The sequence below is a fragment of the Scylla paramamosain genome, chromosome 11 (genome assembly GCF_035594125.1).
Source record: "Scylla paramamosain isolate STU-SP2022 chromosome 11, ASM3559412v1, whole genome shotgun sequence".
Taxonomy (NCBI): domain Eukaryota; kingdom Metazoa; phylum Arthropoda; class Malacostraca; order Decapoda; family Portunidae; genus Scylla; species Scylla paramamosain.
The window spans coordinates 1,707,501-1,722,678 of record NC_087161.1 but is presented as its reverse complement, the minus strand read 5'-3'; the positions used below and the strand labels follow the sequence as shown (position 1 = coordinate 1,722,678).

Here is a 15,178-nt window from a genome sequence, read left to right as displayed (position 1 = left end):
AATCTTCTCTTGCATAATTTATTGATTAAGAAGCCGAAATACAACACGCTAATTAGGGATCTGTTGTTGAATACAGGTAAAGATTCGAAGTGCCATGATAAATGTAGTGATAGTCTCTCTTCCTCTCTCTCTTAGTCAATCAGCCCAAAAACCAATTAATTAATAGCTATTTGTTAATCTATCTATATATCTAGCAATCTATTAATTAATCTATCTGTATATCCATGCATCAATCAAATATTCGATCTATTTAGCTAGCTACCAATCAATCTATCAACCCATCAGTGTATCTATCTATCAATCTCCTTAAGAAGAGCCATTAGCGGCGATCTTGTCGGCGGCCCTGCTGATCTGGAACATGAAAGCCACGATGATCAGCACCAGGATCACCAGGATGATGACGAACACGATGATGATGATGATGATGATGCGGATCGTGTACAAATCTGGAAGGAAAACAACAACAATGAAGTAAATGTATTAGTTAATTGCTTTGTTTTGTCATTGGCATCCCTTTCTTCACATGCTCGTTTTTGCATAGATTTTCTTCATTATCTAAACTCCAGAGGCATTTAGTTACGTTAAGTTATGACTGGTCAGGTGATGTTAGGTTTACTGGTTCATTTGTTGATATTCTTTTACAGTATTGCAAAATAACTGGGACACGTTCTCTGTGGATACCTTGCTAAATCTCACCCGTTTTCTGTAATAACATTGAATGTCAGACTAACTCACCGTCCTCCACTTGCTGTTCATGGTCGAGCTCATGTTGTGACGGTCTTGCTCTCAGGGTGGGTTGCTCCATACGACCCCTTGACCCACTTGAATGGTTTATTAGCCTGGTCGTCATCGACGATGCCTTACTTTGAAGTGACGAACCCTGCAATTTCTCTGTGATGGCATGATCCTCTGTGGTCAGACTAGCAGCCAAGCCCACCACCACTGTCAGGGGAAGTCAATGCTTGCTGTTTAAATCCCTCAGTCACGAACCTTCTGTGCAGGTTTTTATGTCACTTGACTTTCGCTGGTAATCTCTGGAACTCCCTGCTTCCGTTTCCTCCTACTTATGAATTAATATCTTTCAAAAAGGTGGATTCAAGATGCTTCTCTATCAGTGACATCAGTGACTTCAACTCTTTCAGTAGGGAAGTTTCAAGAAACATCTCTACTTACGACATGAACTCTTTCAAAAGGGAGGTTTCAAGATACTCTTCTAATAGTGACGTCAAGTCTTTCAAAATGGCACCTTTCTAAACACTTCTCGAGTTAATTTTGGACTTTCTTTATTGATTCCTTTTGGGTCTGACACCTTTCAGCGTTTTTTTTTTTTTTTTTAATAATATTTTGGTGCTCTTGACTCGAGGCTTTCTTGTATAAATTTTGGAGGTTGGAGTTTGCAGGGAGTGAGAGAGTGAGAAGAGGTAAGGGAGAGCTGAGAACGAAAGAAAGGAAAATGTAAGTTTTGAAAGAAAGAGAAGGGAGGTAATTAACAGGGAGTAGGAGCTGGAAGACAGTAGTTATAGGGCACACTTAGGAAGCAAACACTTGAAAAATCTCAGAAATTTTGGGTATTTTCGATCATCACGAATCTGGGAAGCCCCACGTCCCTTCTACGTGTCTCAGAAATTTCATTTTTGTACGACAAACGGTAATTTTATTATATTTATATATATATATATATATATATATATATATATATATATATATATATATATATATATATATATATATATATATATATATATATATTTTTTTTTTTTTTTTTTTTTTTTTGTGTGTGTGTGTGTGTGTGTGTGTGTGTGTGTGTGTGTGTGTGTGTAGCTAGGTAGAGGCTTCTCACGCATGTAAGGGAGTCGAAGAATTAAGAGGCACGAGTTAAGAAAAAGGGTTGAAAAGGAAGGAATTAGGAGAAGGAATTGAGAATAATGAGACAAAAAGGCACACGTTGGAATTTAAGAGAGAAGAGTGAAGTATGGGATAAGAGACGACAGTAATCCACGTACTCACCGAGCGCCAAGAAAAGAGTTGGGCGGAACATCTGAAAGAAAACCAGAAACAGATCGTTTAAAACACTTCTTAATTAAAATAATTAGATAAAGAAAGAAACTCACATACCAGGAACAGATACAATTCAAAAAAGAAACTAAGACAATAATGCAAACTTTCCAAGATGAAAGAAATAAAAAGAAAACTCATAAACAACAAGCACTGAAGAAAAAAAAACGTGAAAAGACCAAAGATAACTGCTTAGTAAAAAATTCCCTTGTTGAAATAAAGATAGTAAGATAGGAAGCAAGAAAAAACAAAACTTACAAAGAAAAAAAGAAAAACATAAGGACAATAGTAGTAGTAGTAGTAGTAGTAGTAGTTGTAGTAGTAGTAGTAGTAGTAGTTGTAGTAGTAGTAGTAGCAGTAGTAGTAGTAGTAGTAGAAGTAGTACTAATAACAGGACTAGTAGCTTTGTAAGAGAACCAACCTTTCCGTTCTGAATCCAGCGAGTGAATGTACTGAGCGAATGAGTGAATGGACTTATTAAGGAAATGAAGTGAGGGGGTGCAGGGAGAGAGGGGGAGTAGGACAGAGCAGGGGGAGGAAAAGAATGAGGGAAAGGAGGGAGATGGCGAGATGAAGGCCGGTGCATCTGGTGGTCAGTGACACCATTACACCTTTACCTGGGATGAACAACCTTGTGGTGATGGTATCATGGCCGCGGGAAACATGGCATGAGGACACGACGAGGGCGAGGCCGGCGATGATGAGGAGGAGGAGCACGTAGAGATGGAAAGAGACAAGGAGAGAGATGCCGAGAAGTACTTGGAGAAGGAGAAAAAGAAGAAGAATTTAACATTTTACCACAACAACGGATAATATCTCCGTTTTCTATAAGCTGTTAAGTGTTGTGCTGTCGACGGCGTTAGACAGTATACGAAACGAGTGTGGGAAAAATAGAATGTGTGTAGGGGGCGGGTGCAGGACTAAGCTTTGCAATGGCGTGGACCTCCTACAAACCTGAAAAGCGTTACCCGGAATTTAAACGGGTATAAGAACATAAAAGAAGCTGCAGAAAGTCATTAGGTCTACACGTGGCGATCCCTGCGATTTCCCAGCGATTTTGGTGGCGTCCATCACTCTATACAGGATGGTATTTTAAGTCATTGCATCGTCTTTCCTCGATAACTTTTCATTGGGTCTGGTGGATGTTTCTTAGGTTTTGCAAGGATGTGTTCTATGACTCGAGTGACAGTTTGATAAAGATGATCCTCTCATGAAAACACGATTACGGTGACAACTTCCGTGGCCTTTAAAAATAGTTCTCTGGTGATGTTTTAAGAGTTCTCAAGGATATATATATATTTTTTTTTCAAGATTCTAGTGATATTGGTGATACTGTGCATAGTAAGGGACCTGCTAATAATTTGCGACCTTTGAAAATAGTCAATATGAAAACCTGAAGAGTTTATGAATACGAAACTTGGTGTGGCGGGGAAGGATTCAAGTGAGTTTTAAAAGAAATATGCATGAAAAGAAGAAACGCTCACGAAAACTCTGTTAATAATCTCTGTGGCCTTTGCAAATAGTCAACAGAAGAGCCTGAAGAGTTTATGAATGCGAGACTTGGTTGGTGTGGCTGGGGAAAATTCTAGTGATAGTTTAACAAGAATCATGCATGAGAAAGAAGAAAAGCCCATAAAATCCTAAAAATAACCTCTGTGGTCATTGCAAACAGTCCTTATGAGAACCTAAACAATGTAGAAATGCGAGAATTACTGGGAAAAGAGCCGAGTGATAGTTTAACAAGAATTATGCCTGATTACTAAGGAAGAATCACCAATGAAAACCCTGCTAATGGTTCATGACCTTGGAAAATTGTCCTTATGAAAGCCTGAAGCGTTGAGAAATGCGAGACTTGCTTGGCGAATGGGAATGTTTGGGAGTCGATGGACCACCTGAAGCTTCATGAATGTGTCAATGAACTGCGGGGTTTGGACAGCAGTCTGGTTACCTGTGACTGGCGCGTGTCACCGGCGTCCTTATTATTAGTGGTTTATTTTGATGCATGATAGCATATAAGTATTGATCAGTTCCTCCTCCTCCTCCTCTTCTTCTTCTTCTTCTTCTTCTTCTATTTCTTCTTCTTCTTCTTCTTCACTAAAGTCATTATCTTCGTCTTTATCAGCATTTTTATCATAATTATCATCATCGCTTACTTATCATTATTATTATTATTACTATCACCATTATCATTACAACCCATTACAACGCCCAGAGTGTAGTTGTACTGCTTTGCTAATAAACTCACAGAATCACAACTCATGAACTTGAAATAACCTACTGTACTCCTTGGAACCACGAAAGAGGCGGACTTAATATTTAGTTTTATTTACATAGACTGTTGTTGTTGTTGTTGTTGTTGTTATTACTACTACTACTACTACTACTACTACTACTACTACTACTACTACTACTGCTATTTACTTTAACGTCATTAGTTTCCCTCGTGAGGTCGGATGGTTAATGAACGTATCAGCACAAAAGTAAACAGATAAACAGGTAAACAGATAAACAAAAGTAAACAGATAAAAGCAGGAAAGTGAAAACGAATCAGTGAATGAACTAATCAACCAATCAATAAATATACAGATTTCTTGCTGAATCAACTGACCAATAAGTAGATAAATAAATGCAAAACACACACCCACACACATACATACACACACACACGTAACCCCCAAGGTTCTGCCGCCATGCATGCCCTGCACTCGCCCTTCCGTCTTGCTCCTCCATTTCCACGCAGCATGTTCTCCAGTTTGGTGTCTTGCGTCATGGCATATCAAAGTCACTCTCTTTCTCTCTCTCTGTCACTGCCGCTCTACCTTGCCTTATGACGGAGCAAGCAATAGGTCCACATGTTCTCGGTGTCATAGGAAGGACATTAATAAAAAAGGAGCTATATAAAACTAGCAAACCTACACGTGACAGTATAGACTTACGTACCTATATCCACTATAATTCTTGTCCATATTTATCTATTCTTTTAAAGCTCCCTATTGATCTGTAACTAACAACACGTATCACTTTGCTTGCGAGTCACTTCTTTTCTTTCGTGCGAACATTTACACATTAAGCGCATCATCATCCTTAGCTTCTTCTTCCTCATCTGAAGTCTTTGCATTGGTTAAGTGATGTACTAAGATAGCAACGCCTGCTGATATCACGTGACTTCACTTGATGAATACTTGTGCTGCTGCTGCTAGTGGTAGTGGCAGCGGCTGTGTGGTGATGATGGTGGTGGGGGAAATAAAGGACAGTATTCTAAAAACATCCTAGCGATTTATCTCGACAATTTGGAACAGATTCTAGTTAACATTGTAGAGGTTTTCAAAGGGGCTTCCATGATTTCAGTGATGGCATAGTAAGTACTCTGCACCATCACTGGGGAAAAATAAACACGCAAGAGAACCTAATTAATGATCTTTGTGATCTTTGAAGACAGTTCTAATGGGGATCCAAAGTGTTTAGGAATAAGAGCCACAAACAGAGCGATGCAGCACTGACAACACGGCTAACTGGGCTACGAAGGGAGAGGTCGGGGGGACGACGCACCAGAATCCCAAATCACAACATTGGGAACAAGAACACATAAGCCACTGACCTCTCCTCACTTACTGTCACCTATCTCGCTTCCAGGCCAGCCCCGCCTCCCCGCCAACCACCCCTCCCTTCGCCACACCGCTCATACACGTCTTCATTCACCTCCGGGTGCGGGACATGGTAAGTGGTGTTAACGTGCTCTCTGCTGCTGCTACTCCTACTACTACTTCTACTGCTACTCCTACTAGGGATCCTACTGGTGGTGCTCTTACTATTTCAGCTAGTACTGACTTCGACTACTAAAATTACTTTGTGTTTATAATAGAAACGTTCATATTAATATTGTTGCTGATAGCACTACGACAAACACTACTACTACTACTACTATTACTACTACTGCTCTTACTACTACTACTATTACCACTACCACTACAGCTTCTACTACTACTCCTACAGGTGCTGAGTCAACCACGTCCCACGAGAGCCTACAACAATGAGGCTCTTAAAGGTAATAAGAGTCTGTAAAAACACATCAGTGCTTATTGCTTTCATGCACCACCAATCACGAATGTTATGGCAATGTTCGGTCATGGTTAGAAGTCAACCTGCCACACATACTCCCAGTGTTTAGTATTTCCCTTCAGTCTCAACCCCTCAGATCTGATGAAGTTCTATCGACTATCAGGTTATGTAAGGAGACTGTCAGCAGGTCAGAGGAAGATAGAGAGAAGAAATTCAAACACAGAGTGAGTGCTGTGTTACTCGATTATTGACTATAAGGCTATACAGGGCATAAATGAGAAAGCCACTATCTCCTACTGGCACCACAGTCTACTTTAATCACAGAGGGAGTGAGTGTTGTTATGTTACTCAATTACTAACTGTGACCATACGAATACTTGGAAAGCCGCGAGGTATCAGTGAGAAATGCACCACGCCTCTGCCTCCTGTTGTCACCTCAGTCCACTTGGCGATAACTGTCCTCACTTTGGCCCCCTCATTGTCTTCATAGTACATCCGATACAAGAAACACTCACTCAGTAATGAACTTAACTGTGGAGTAAAATAGTGTTGAGTGACTTCATGACTACATTCCTTCCTCATAATATTCCAACACCCGTTTTATTTTCCCTTTCATTCGTCTCCACATTCACTCTTTCCACAGGGATGCGACAAAGGCCTCCTGCTGCTGGTGCTAGGTGAGTGAGTGAGTGAGTGAGTGAGTGAGTGAGTGAATGAGTGAGTGAGTCAGTCAGTGAGTCAGTGAGTCAGTCAGTCAGTCAGTGTACGTGTGCCACATAAAACGTTAGACAATATTGATGACCTAATGATAACGCTCTTGCTTCTGTCGATAACTGTGAAAATAATAATAATAATAATAATAATAATAATAATAATAATAATAATAATAATAATAATAGTAATAATAATAATACACGCATCTCTGTAATATGTCTGTATGTGCGTATGTATGTATCCACAGCAGTGACATGGTATGGAGCAGGAGTGACGTGGGCCAAGAATGCCACGACCACACCCCCCCCTGCCCCTAAACCCACCCCAACACCCACCAAATCCACCTTGACGCCCACACCTACCCCCACGCCCAAGACCACACCTAAATCCACACCCACTCCTACACCCACGCCCAAGACCACACCTAAATCCACACCCACGCCTACACCCACGTCCAAGACCACACCTAAATCCACACCCACGTCCAAGACCACACCTAAATCCACACCCACGCCTACACCCACGCCCAAGACCACACCTAAATCCACACCCACGCCTACACCCACGCCCAAGACCACACCTAAATCCACACCCACGCCTACACCCACGCCTAAGACCACACCTAAATCCACACCCACGCCTACACCCACGCCCAAGACCACACCTAAATCCACACCCACGCCTACACCCACGCCCAAGACCACACCTAAATCCACACCCACACCTATACCCAAAGCCACACCCAACGCTGCTGTCAACACTAGTACTGCCAGATCACCAAAAGCCACGCCCACAATCACACCCAAAGCCACGCCCAACACTACAACCAAAGCCACTGCCAGACCGAATGCTAAAGCCACTACCAGACCGAATGCCAAAGCCACTACCAGACCGAATGCTAAAGCCACTACCAGACCGAATGCCAAAGCCACGCCCAGAGCCACAAGGAAACCCACAACGAACACTACAACCCAAGCCACAAGCAAACCCACTGTGAAGTCCACCCTGCTGTCCACCAACGCCACATCCAAACCCAGCCCTGCATCCTCGAAACCCAACTCTAATCCGACACCTGCTGGCCTCAACACCACCACCACCTTTACATTACGCTCCATGGGAAATCCCACCACCAATGCTGTCAACACTACTGCCACTCCAGATATCAGACACGGGTAGGTGATGAAGGTGATGAAGATGCAGGTGTTGACGGTGCCAGCCAGGTAAAGACCCTCCTCACCTGGACATACATACAGTGTACTTGTACGTGGCATCTTCCTTGTGTTTGTATGAGTAGGAGACACTTCAAGATGCAATTATTTCATGTTTTTTGTTCATACTCGTAGTGTCATTCAACTCTCTCTCTCTCTCTCTCTCTCTCTCTCTCTCTCTCTCGTGTCTGTCAGGAGTTCCAAGCCCATGATGATTCTGGACGTGCACCCGGAGACAGCAGAACCGGGCACCACTGTGGAGATCAGCTTAGAGGTGAGCATTGTACAGAGCCTCAAGCTGTTAATGTCTTGGGTCACAGAGATGATCAGTCTGGCTTCTAAGTGTTGCGAGATTATTTAAGGATTATTTTCGAGGGCCATAAAGATGATCAGTCTGGTTCTTAAGTGCTACAAGATTACTTAAGGATTATTTTCGAGAGCCACAGAGATGGTTAGTCAGGTTTTAAGATGCTTCTGTTTTTTTAATGGCTATTTTAAACGACAGAGATGATGGTTCAGATTCTTCAATATTCAGGGTCTCCTTAAGAATTATTTGAAAGGCTACAGAGGTGATTAGTCGGATTTTTAAATGCTTTGGGATTCTCTTAAGGGATATTCTTAAGGGATTTGGGTTCTGCTAAGGAATACAATTACGGACTAAAGAAATGATTAGTTAGGTTCTCATGATGTTCTTTTTTCAACTGATGGTGCAGAATCCTTGTTAAGCTACCAATAGATTCATGATGACACACCTGAACACTCCAGTAGCCTCCTCCAGTCTAAACTCTTTGGAGAGTTATCGATGGAAGACGATGAAACGTTGGAGGGTGCGGTCCTCAGGGGGCGTCAAAGCACGTCAGCACACCTCCGGGACTAGATTGGCTACACCACTTGGAACTATTTTCTATTTCACTTTCCAAGGGAATAACAATTAAGTGGTAAATTTAATTCTTTATTTAGGTCATTTGTCTTTGCACTTTTAAAACAAAAAGAACCATAAAAACCATTGAAGGGAAATTTTGTTCCGGTCACACACACACACACACACACACACACACACACACACACACACACACACACACACACACACACACACACACACACACACACACACAAGTATTCACGGGTGTCTAATCCACAGGTATGGGAGACGGGGAGCTTCAAATATTACATTGATGCTGGCGATGGAACACCTGTCAAGAAGGGCATATATAATGGTTCGTTGTGTGTGTGTGTGTGTGTGTGTGTGTGTGTGTGTGTGTGTGTGTGTGTGTGTGTGTGTGTGTGTGTGTGTGTGTGTGTGTGTGTGTGTGTGTGTGTATGTGTGTGTGTGTGTGTGTGTGGACATTTGATTTGTAGCTGAATAATTTTTTTCTATTTTGTAGGTGTGAAATCCGTAATTTTGAATAAATAAATAAATAAATAAATGTATATACTAAAATAATTTCTGGTAGCCTTCACTGCTTCTTTGCACTCGCCACAGAGGAAGGAGTGTTGGTGGATCACACGTACAGGAGCCCTGGCACTTACACGATCCGCGCCTGGGTCAACATTCACTTCAAGATTTACCACGCCAGCCACAAGCAGATCACCATCACGGCGCCGCCTGCCCTGTAAGTCTGATAGCGTAGTGTTCCCGTCTTCTCTGAAAACCTGCGACAAAGTGGCACTTTTCATATATTTTATCTATTTATAAGACAAAAGATTACTGGTATACAGTAATTTGATACCTTAAAAATAAATACAAATTTTTGCAGGAAGAAGTAGCTACAAATTTCATAAAGAATGGAAATACATATGTGAGCCAACCAGCAAGCGAGAGCCTTGGTCACTGCAATGTTTCCTTGTATTCTGATGACCGAATTAATGGATTAGAGTTAGTGATTAATTTATCCCCTATTCAATAATTCTCTCTCTCTCTCTCTCTCTCTCTCTCTCTTGCGATCACCAGGGATATGGACTTCAGCGTGGTTCCGGATTCCATATTGGAGGGTACCAGTGCACTGATCACCCTGACGGTAAGTGTTCCTTATCATCTGTAAAGATGTCATGCTTTACAAAAAACCCATCTGTGTTATGTGCTAGACGTGTGGGGATGGTGTGGCTGTATTGTGCAGGGGTTTCATGAATGTTCTGGCAGTGTTGGGGAGCCGTGCCTCCGCGTGACACATTCACCGTCCTAGAGAAGTTCAAAGCAATTACTGACGCAGAGAAAACTGGCTATAAGTTGTACTTTAGTTGTGCCTCATGGCTCGGGCACCAGAAACTTTAATCTAATCCTGGCATTTTGCGTCCTAGTGAAATGCTGGCTTGATTTTCGACAGGGTCTGCTTGCGGCTTTTATTGACCTCAACAAACCATTTAGTTTGGTACAACTGGAACATACTACAGATTCATGGGTTTCTTACAAAAATTAATGATTTAATAATTTGCCTCTATTATGAGTAACCTCACTCAAGCAATACATGACCTATCCGCCAAGAAAGCTGTCAAACAAGACAAAATACTAAAAAACAAAGTATTTTTAATTCAGAAAGCACACACACACACACACACACACACACACACACACACAGATTCAGATTCAGATTCAGATTCAGATTTATTTACATGCTCAGACTTTGTGATACAAAGTATGGAGCACAGCTCCTGCAATTATTTCAGATACAAACAAACACTAACAACTTATATAAATCAACTTTCTGTTACCTAAAAAAAATTATAGGTAGCTTTTAAAAAAAGAGAAATGTTAGACAAAATATATTGACTTTTACTTTGCATTAATTGGATAAACTTATTCACTGTTGGGTTATTTCTATAATAATTTGGAATATATTTGTTTCTGAGCTCCACGATGTTATCATTAGGGCATGACAATAAAATATGATATTCATCTCCAACAACATTACATCTACATAAAGTACATAATCTTTCTTCCCTATCTATACTATCATATCTTCCTTTCACAACAGGTAGTCTATTGTTATTTGTTCTTATTTTAATCAAAGGCATTCTGATACTCTTTTTAAGTTTCAATAGGTAATCTTCTCTGCAATACAAGTCTTTATACATTCTATAACTCTTACAAAGTCCCTTTGTTGAAATATTTCTAAACCATGATGTTATCCAATGATCTTTAAGTTTGTTTTCAACTGCTTTCCTTAACCATTCTGGATTATTAGTTTGTTGATCCATCCAAATACCTGACATACCACAATTGTTAAGAATATTTCTTATATGGCAAATCCAAGGTGATGAATACATGCCTGTGGAGTCTAAATGTAACAAACTTTTATACATAATCATGCTTAACTTAGTAGTTTTCCCTGTTATTAACCTTGACCAGTAGCCAATCATTCTAGTATTGATAACAATATCAATAGGATATTCCCCTAACTCCCCATATACAATATCAGTGCTCATGGGTATTTACTCCACAGGTATCAGAGTCAGGATCCTTCCCCTGGTTCTTGAATTTTGGTGACGGATCATCAGTTGTGCATGGAATATATGACGGTAAGAATGTGTGTGTGTGTGTGTGTGTGTGTGTGTGTGTGTGTGTGTGTGTGTGTGTGTGTGTGTGTAGGAGGGACACTGGCCAAGGACAACAAAAAATTCAATGAAAAAAAAAAAAAAAAAGCCCACAGAGATGCCAGTACCAGAGAAGGGTCCAAAGCGGTAGTCAAAAATTCAAGGATAAGTGTCTTGAAACCTCCCTCTTGAAGGAATTCAAGTCATAGGAAGGTGGGAATGCACAAATAGGCAGGGAGTTCCAGAGTTTACCAGTGCGTGCGTGCGTGCGTGCGTGCGTGCATGTGCGTGTGTGTGTGTGTGTGTGTGTGTGTGTGTGTGTGTGTGTGTGTGTGTGTGTGTGTGTGTGTGTGTGTGTGTGTGTGTGTGTGTTCCATACTGTGCATATATATCTATTCCCTCCCACAACTAGTGCCTCGTATCATCTTCACCAGCCAAAACCTTCCACAGGTGAAGTGGAGCGCAGCCACCAGTACAACAGTCCAGGCACTTACACAGTCAGCGCCTGGATCTTCCTCCACTACGAACTTTACCATGCAGAAGACGTTGAAATCGAAGTTCTTCCACTCCCACATCAGTAAGCTACTTTTGTGACCCACCTGAAAGTGTCATGGCGATGGATTATCAAGGATGGGTAAAGGAACAAGGGAAGGAGAAAAAGAGGAGACAGAGGGAGAGGGGAGGGCCATCTTGAAGTCAAGGGAGGTAGAAGGAAGAATTAAAAGAAGTATGGGCTCTTAATTATTCACCATTTTTTATTTTATTCTGATTTCTCCTTTTCCATTATCTCAAAGGCTCATTTAGTGCTGACTGGTATTTTCAGCTTTGATGGATTAAGTCTGCTCTCGATTTTTTTTTTTTTTCTTGGCAAGTCAGCTTTCCACTCGGCCTCTTCTGAGATGTTTGTCAGGGGAAGGTCACTGCGACATTTTGCTCCAGCCCTTTATATTATTCAATTGGGATAGGAATTTTGAGAGCAGTTTATGTTGTTTTTATTTCTACTGTTGTATTTATCTATCTATTTATTATACATATATATCTATTTATTCATTATATACATCGTAGATATGAGCAAGAACAATTACGATGATGATGATGATATATGAGTCACTAATTCTGGCATTCTTTTTCTCTTTTCCACACTACTACCTTCCATTTACTTTGTATGTATCATTCTCTCTCTCTCTCTCTCTCTCTCTCTCTTGATCACCAGGATTCTGGTCTTGAGTGTGGATCCACATACAGTAGAGGTGGACGAGGACACATTCATTACCTTGGAGGTAAGTGTCCCCAGTCAGCTTCACAGTACAGAGGCCTCAGTATTGTATTGGTCATTTGTGGTCGACTGTTTTGCGGGAAATGTTCTGAACAGTATGTATGATAATGAGATATGAGTGTGGCATGGGAAGTTGCGAAGGGTGAAGTCAATCCTTATTCATAGGCTGGGATACCCTTGACTTCCTTTACTGATCCCAGTCTTTTCCTGCCATACATTCACAGTTGAAGGTATGGCAGAAGAAATCCTCTAAATAGTGATGTACTGTGGAACTTTTGGCCACGGTTCACTTGTGATACAATGCCTTTTGTTGACTGTACAGTTAGCTTAGGTTAGGCAAGTTATGGCTGAATTACGACGATATATCACAGACCATACGAACAGTTCATACAAGAGCTGACCTCGGAAGATGCTGCCTCCTATAGAAACCTTTGGAGGTCGATCTGGAGACAATGAGAGGCCTTCTGGTATGTTCACACTACGTGGGAGTGTTGTGTTAAGGCTTTGAGGGTGGTGTGGCAGTGCTCTGCTAGACCTGTGGAGGTGGTGTTGCATTGTTATATGAGAATATTGTTTGTGCGTATAATTTAATTATTGTCAGATCCCTTCCAATCGTTGTTAATGGCGACGGTACTTCCAGGAGAATGTAGATGTAACGTAAAGGTGTGCCGTACTTCAGTGAGCGTTGACGTAGGGCTGGTAGCGTCACCCTTTGTGGGCCTCAGCATATGGAGTAGGGTGGCCAGTTCCTTTCTCCACCGCCTTTACCTTCCCAATCATAGCTGATCGGAACCTATTTAAGGCTGAGTGAACTTAGGAATGGGCAATCGGCCCAGAAAAATCCCAGTTATCACCAGGATTCGAACTCAAGTCTTCCTGCATTGTAGTCAGACGCGGATGTAGATGAGCAACATTAAAAAGACAAAGTAGACACAATGATGGTAGTTGGCACTGATTTGCTGATATCTTCCTGTTACCTCATTAAATGGGTAGCATCAAGTGATCATTAAAAACCATAAACAGCAGCGAATGTTTTTAGCCATGCTTACTTAGGTAACAAAACCTTTGGATGTAAATAACATTTCATGTGCAAGAGAACATGTCTCTTACCTTAACATGAACATGTAACAATATTTCCATTACTTCAGAAGAAAAAAAAAAGAGAAACAAAGGAGGTGATTAGTCAAGAAAATTATCAATGGAATGCCAGACACACACACACACACACACACACACACACACACACACACACACACACACACACACGCACACACACACACACAGACACACGCACAGGTGCTCACGTGTCACTATTCTACAGGTATCGGAGGCAGGACCCTTCTCCTGGCTCATAGATTTCGGAGACGGATCAACAGATGCGGAAGGAGATCACAGTGGTACGTCCCGTGTGTGTGTGTGTGTGTGTGTGTGTGTGTGTGTGTGTGTGTGTGTGTGTGTGTGTGTGTGTGTGTCTGCCATTTCATTCTACCTTCATCACCTCCTAATACCTTCCACAGGTGACGTGGAGCGCATCCACCGGTACAACAGTGCAGGCACCTACACAGTCAGCGCTTGGGTCATTATTGATTCCACAAAGTACCACGCAGACGATGTTCATATTGAAGTCACTGCACCCCCGTAAGTCACCTTTTTCACCCAGCATGGGGAGGGATGGCGAGGGACTGCCAAGAAGTGGGAACAAAGGGAGAAGAGAGGAGAAGAGACAGTGGTAGAGGGAAATGCCATCTTCAAGTCAATGGAGGAAGAGAAAGAGGATTAAAGAAAGTACACCTTCTTAATTATTCAGTATTTGTTGTTTTTCTCCTGGAATAGACGTTCCCATCTCATTCAAGTTGTTTCTAGTGTTGAATGACAAAGGTATCTTGGACTGAGTTTGTTTTTGATTCTGTTCGGCAAGCGTCACCATTCCACCTAGCTTTCTTTAGGCCGTGTTGATGCGAGATGGACTGGTACATTTTGTTTCCGTGTTCTTACATATCATTCATCTTAGAGGGGGAAGAGTTTCGGTGAATTTTGATAGTATTCTTCGTGGCGGATCATCACTAATAACAACATAAATGGTAATGATGATAGAATATATATAAAAATCACAATTACAGTCTCAGAGTAAACACTGTGTACCTTAGAAATTGTGTACCTTATAGAAATTGAATTACTGATTCTGGCTTTCTTTTTCTCTTTTCACCGTTCTTTTCTAACTTTCACTTTCTTTGTTTGTGCTGGATCTTAATTTTGAAATGTATTCTCTCTCTCTCTCTCTCTCTCTCTCTCTCTCTCTCTCTCTCTCTCTCTCTCTCTCTCTCTCTCTCTCTCT

General features: G+C 41.5%; 2 protein-coding genes across 2 annotated transcripts in view; one reads left to right on the top strand and one right to left on the bottom strand.

The window, feature by feature from the left end:
* The window catches only part of LOC135104793 (uncharacterized), a 63,705-nt gene continuing 48,527 nt past the window's right edge, over positions 1 to 15,178 (bottom strand). The window contains exons 3-5 of the mRNA XM_064012383.1: positions 2,008 to 2,038; positions 736 to 942; positions 1 to 446 (exon numbers count right to left, since the gene is read on the bottom strand). Coding sequence (XP_063868453.1) covers positions 307 to 446; positions 736 to 942; positions 2,008 to 2,038 — 378 coding nt within the window. The 3' untranslated portion in view covers positions 1 to 306. The remainder of the gene's footprint in view (positions 447 to 735; positions 943 to 2,007; positions 2,039 to 15,178) is intronic.
* LOC135104779 (uncharacterized) overlaps positions 5,705 to 15,178 on the top strand; it is a 19,127-nt gene continuing 9,653 nt past the window's right edge. The window contains exons 1-13 of the mRNA XM_064012364.1: positions 5,705 to 5,772; positions 6,049 to 6,100; positions 6,758 to 6,791; positions 7,076 to 8,000; positions 8,232 to 8,310; positions 9,178 to 9,253; positions 9,520 to 9,649; positions 9,988 to 10,054; positions 11,477 to 11,552; positions 12,018 to 12,144; positions 12,781 to 12,847; positions 14,165 to 14,240; positions 14,361 to 14,481. Coding sequence (XP_063868434.1) covers positions 6,086 to 6,100; positions 6,758 to 6,791; positions 7,076 to 8,000; positions 8,232 to 8,310; positions 9,178 to 9,253; positions 9,520 to 9,649; positions 9,988 to 10,054; positions 11,477 to 11,552; positions 12,018 to 12,144; positions 12,781 to 12,847; positions 14,165 to 14,240; positions 14,361 to 14,481 — 1,793 coding nt within the window. The 5' untranslated portion in view covers positions 5,705 to 5,772; positions 6,049 to 6,085. The remainder of the gene's footprint in view (positions 5,773 to 6,048; positions 6,101 to 6,757; positions 6,792 to 7,075; positions 8,001 to 8,231; positions 8,311 to 9,177; positions 9,254 to 9,519; positions 9,650 to 9,987; positions 10,055 to 11,476; positions 11,553 to 12,017; positions 12,145 to 12,780; positions 12,848 to 14,164; positions 14,241 to 14,360; positions 14,482 to 15,178) is intronic.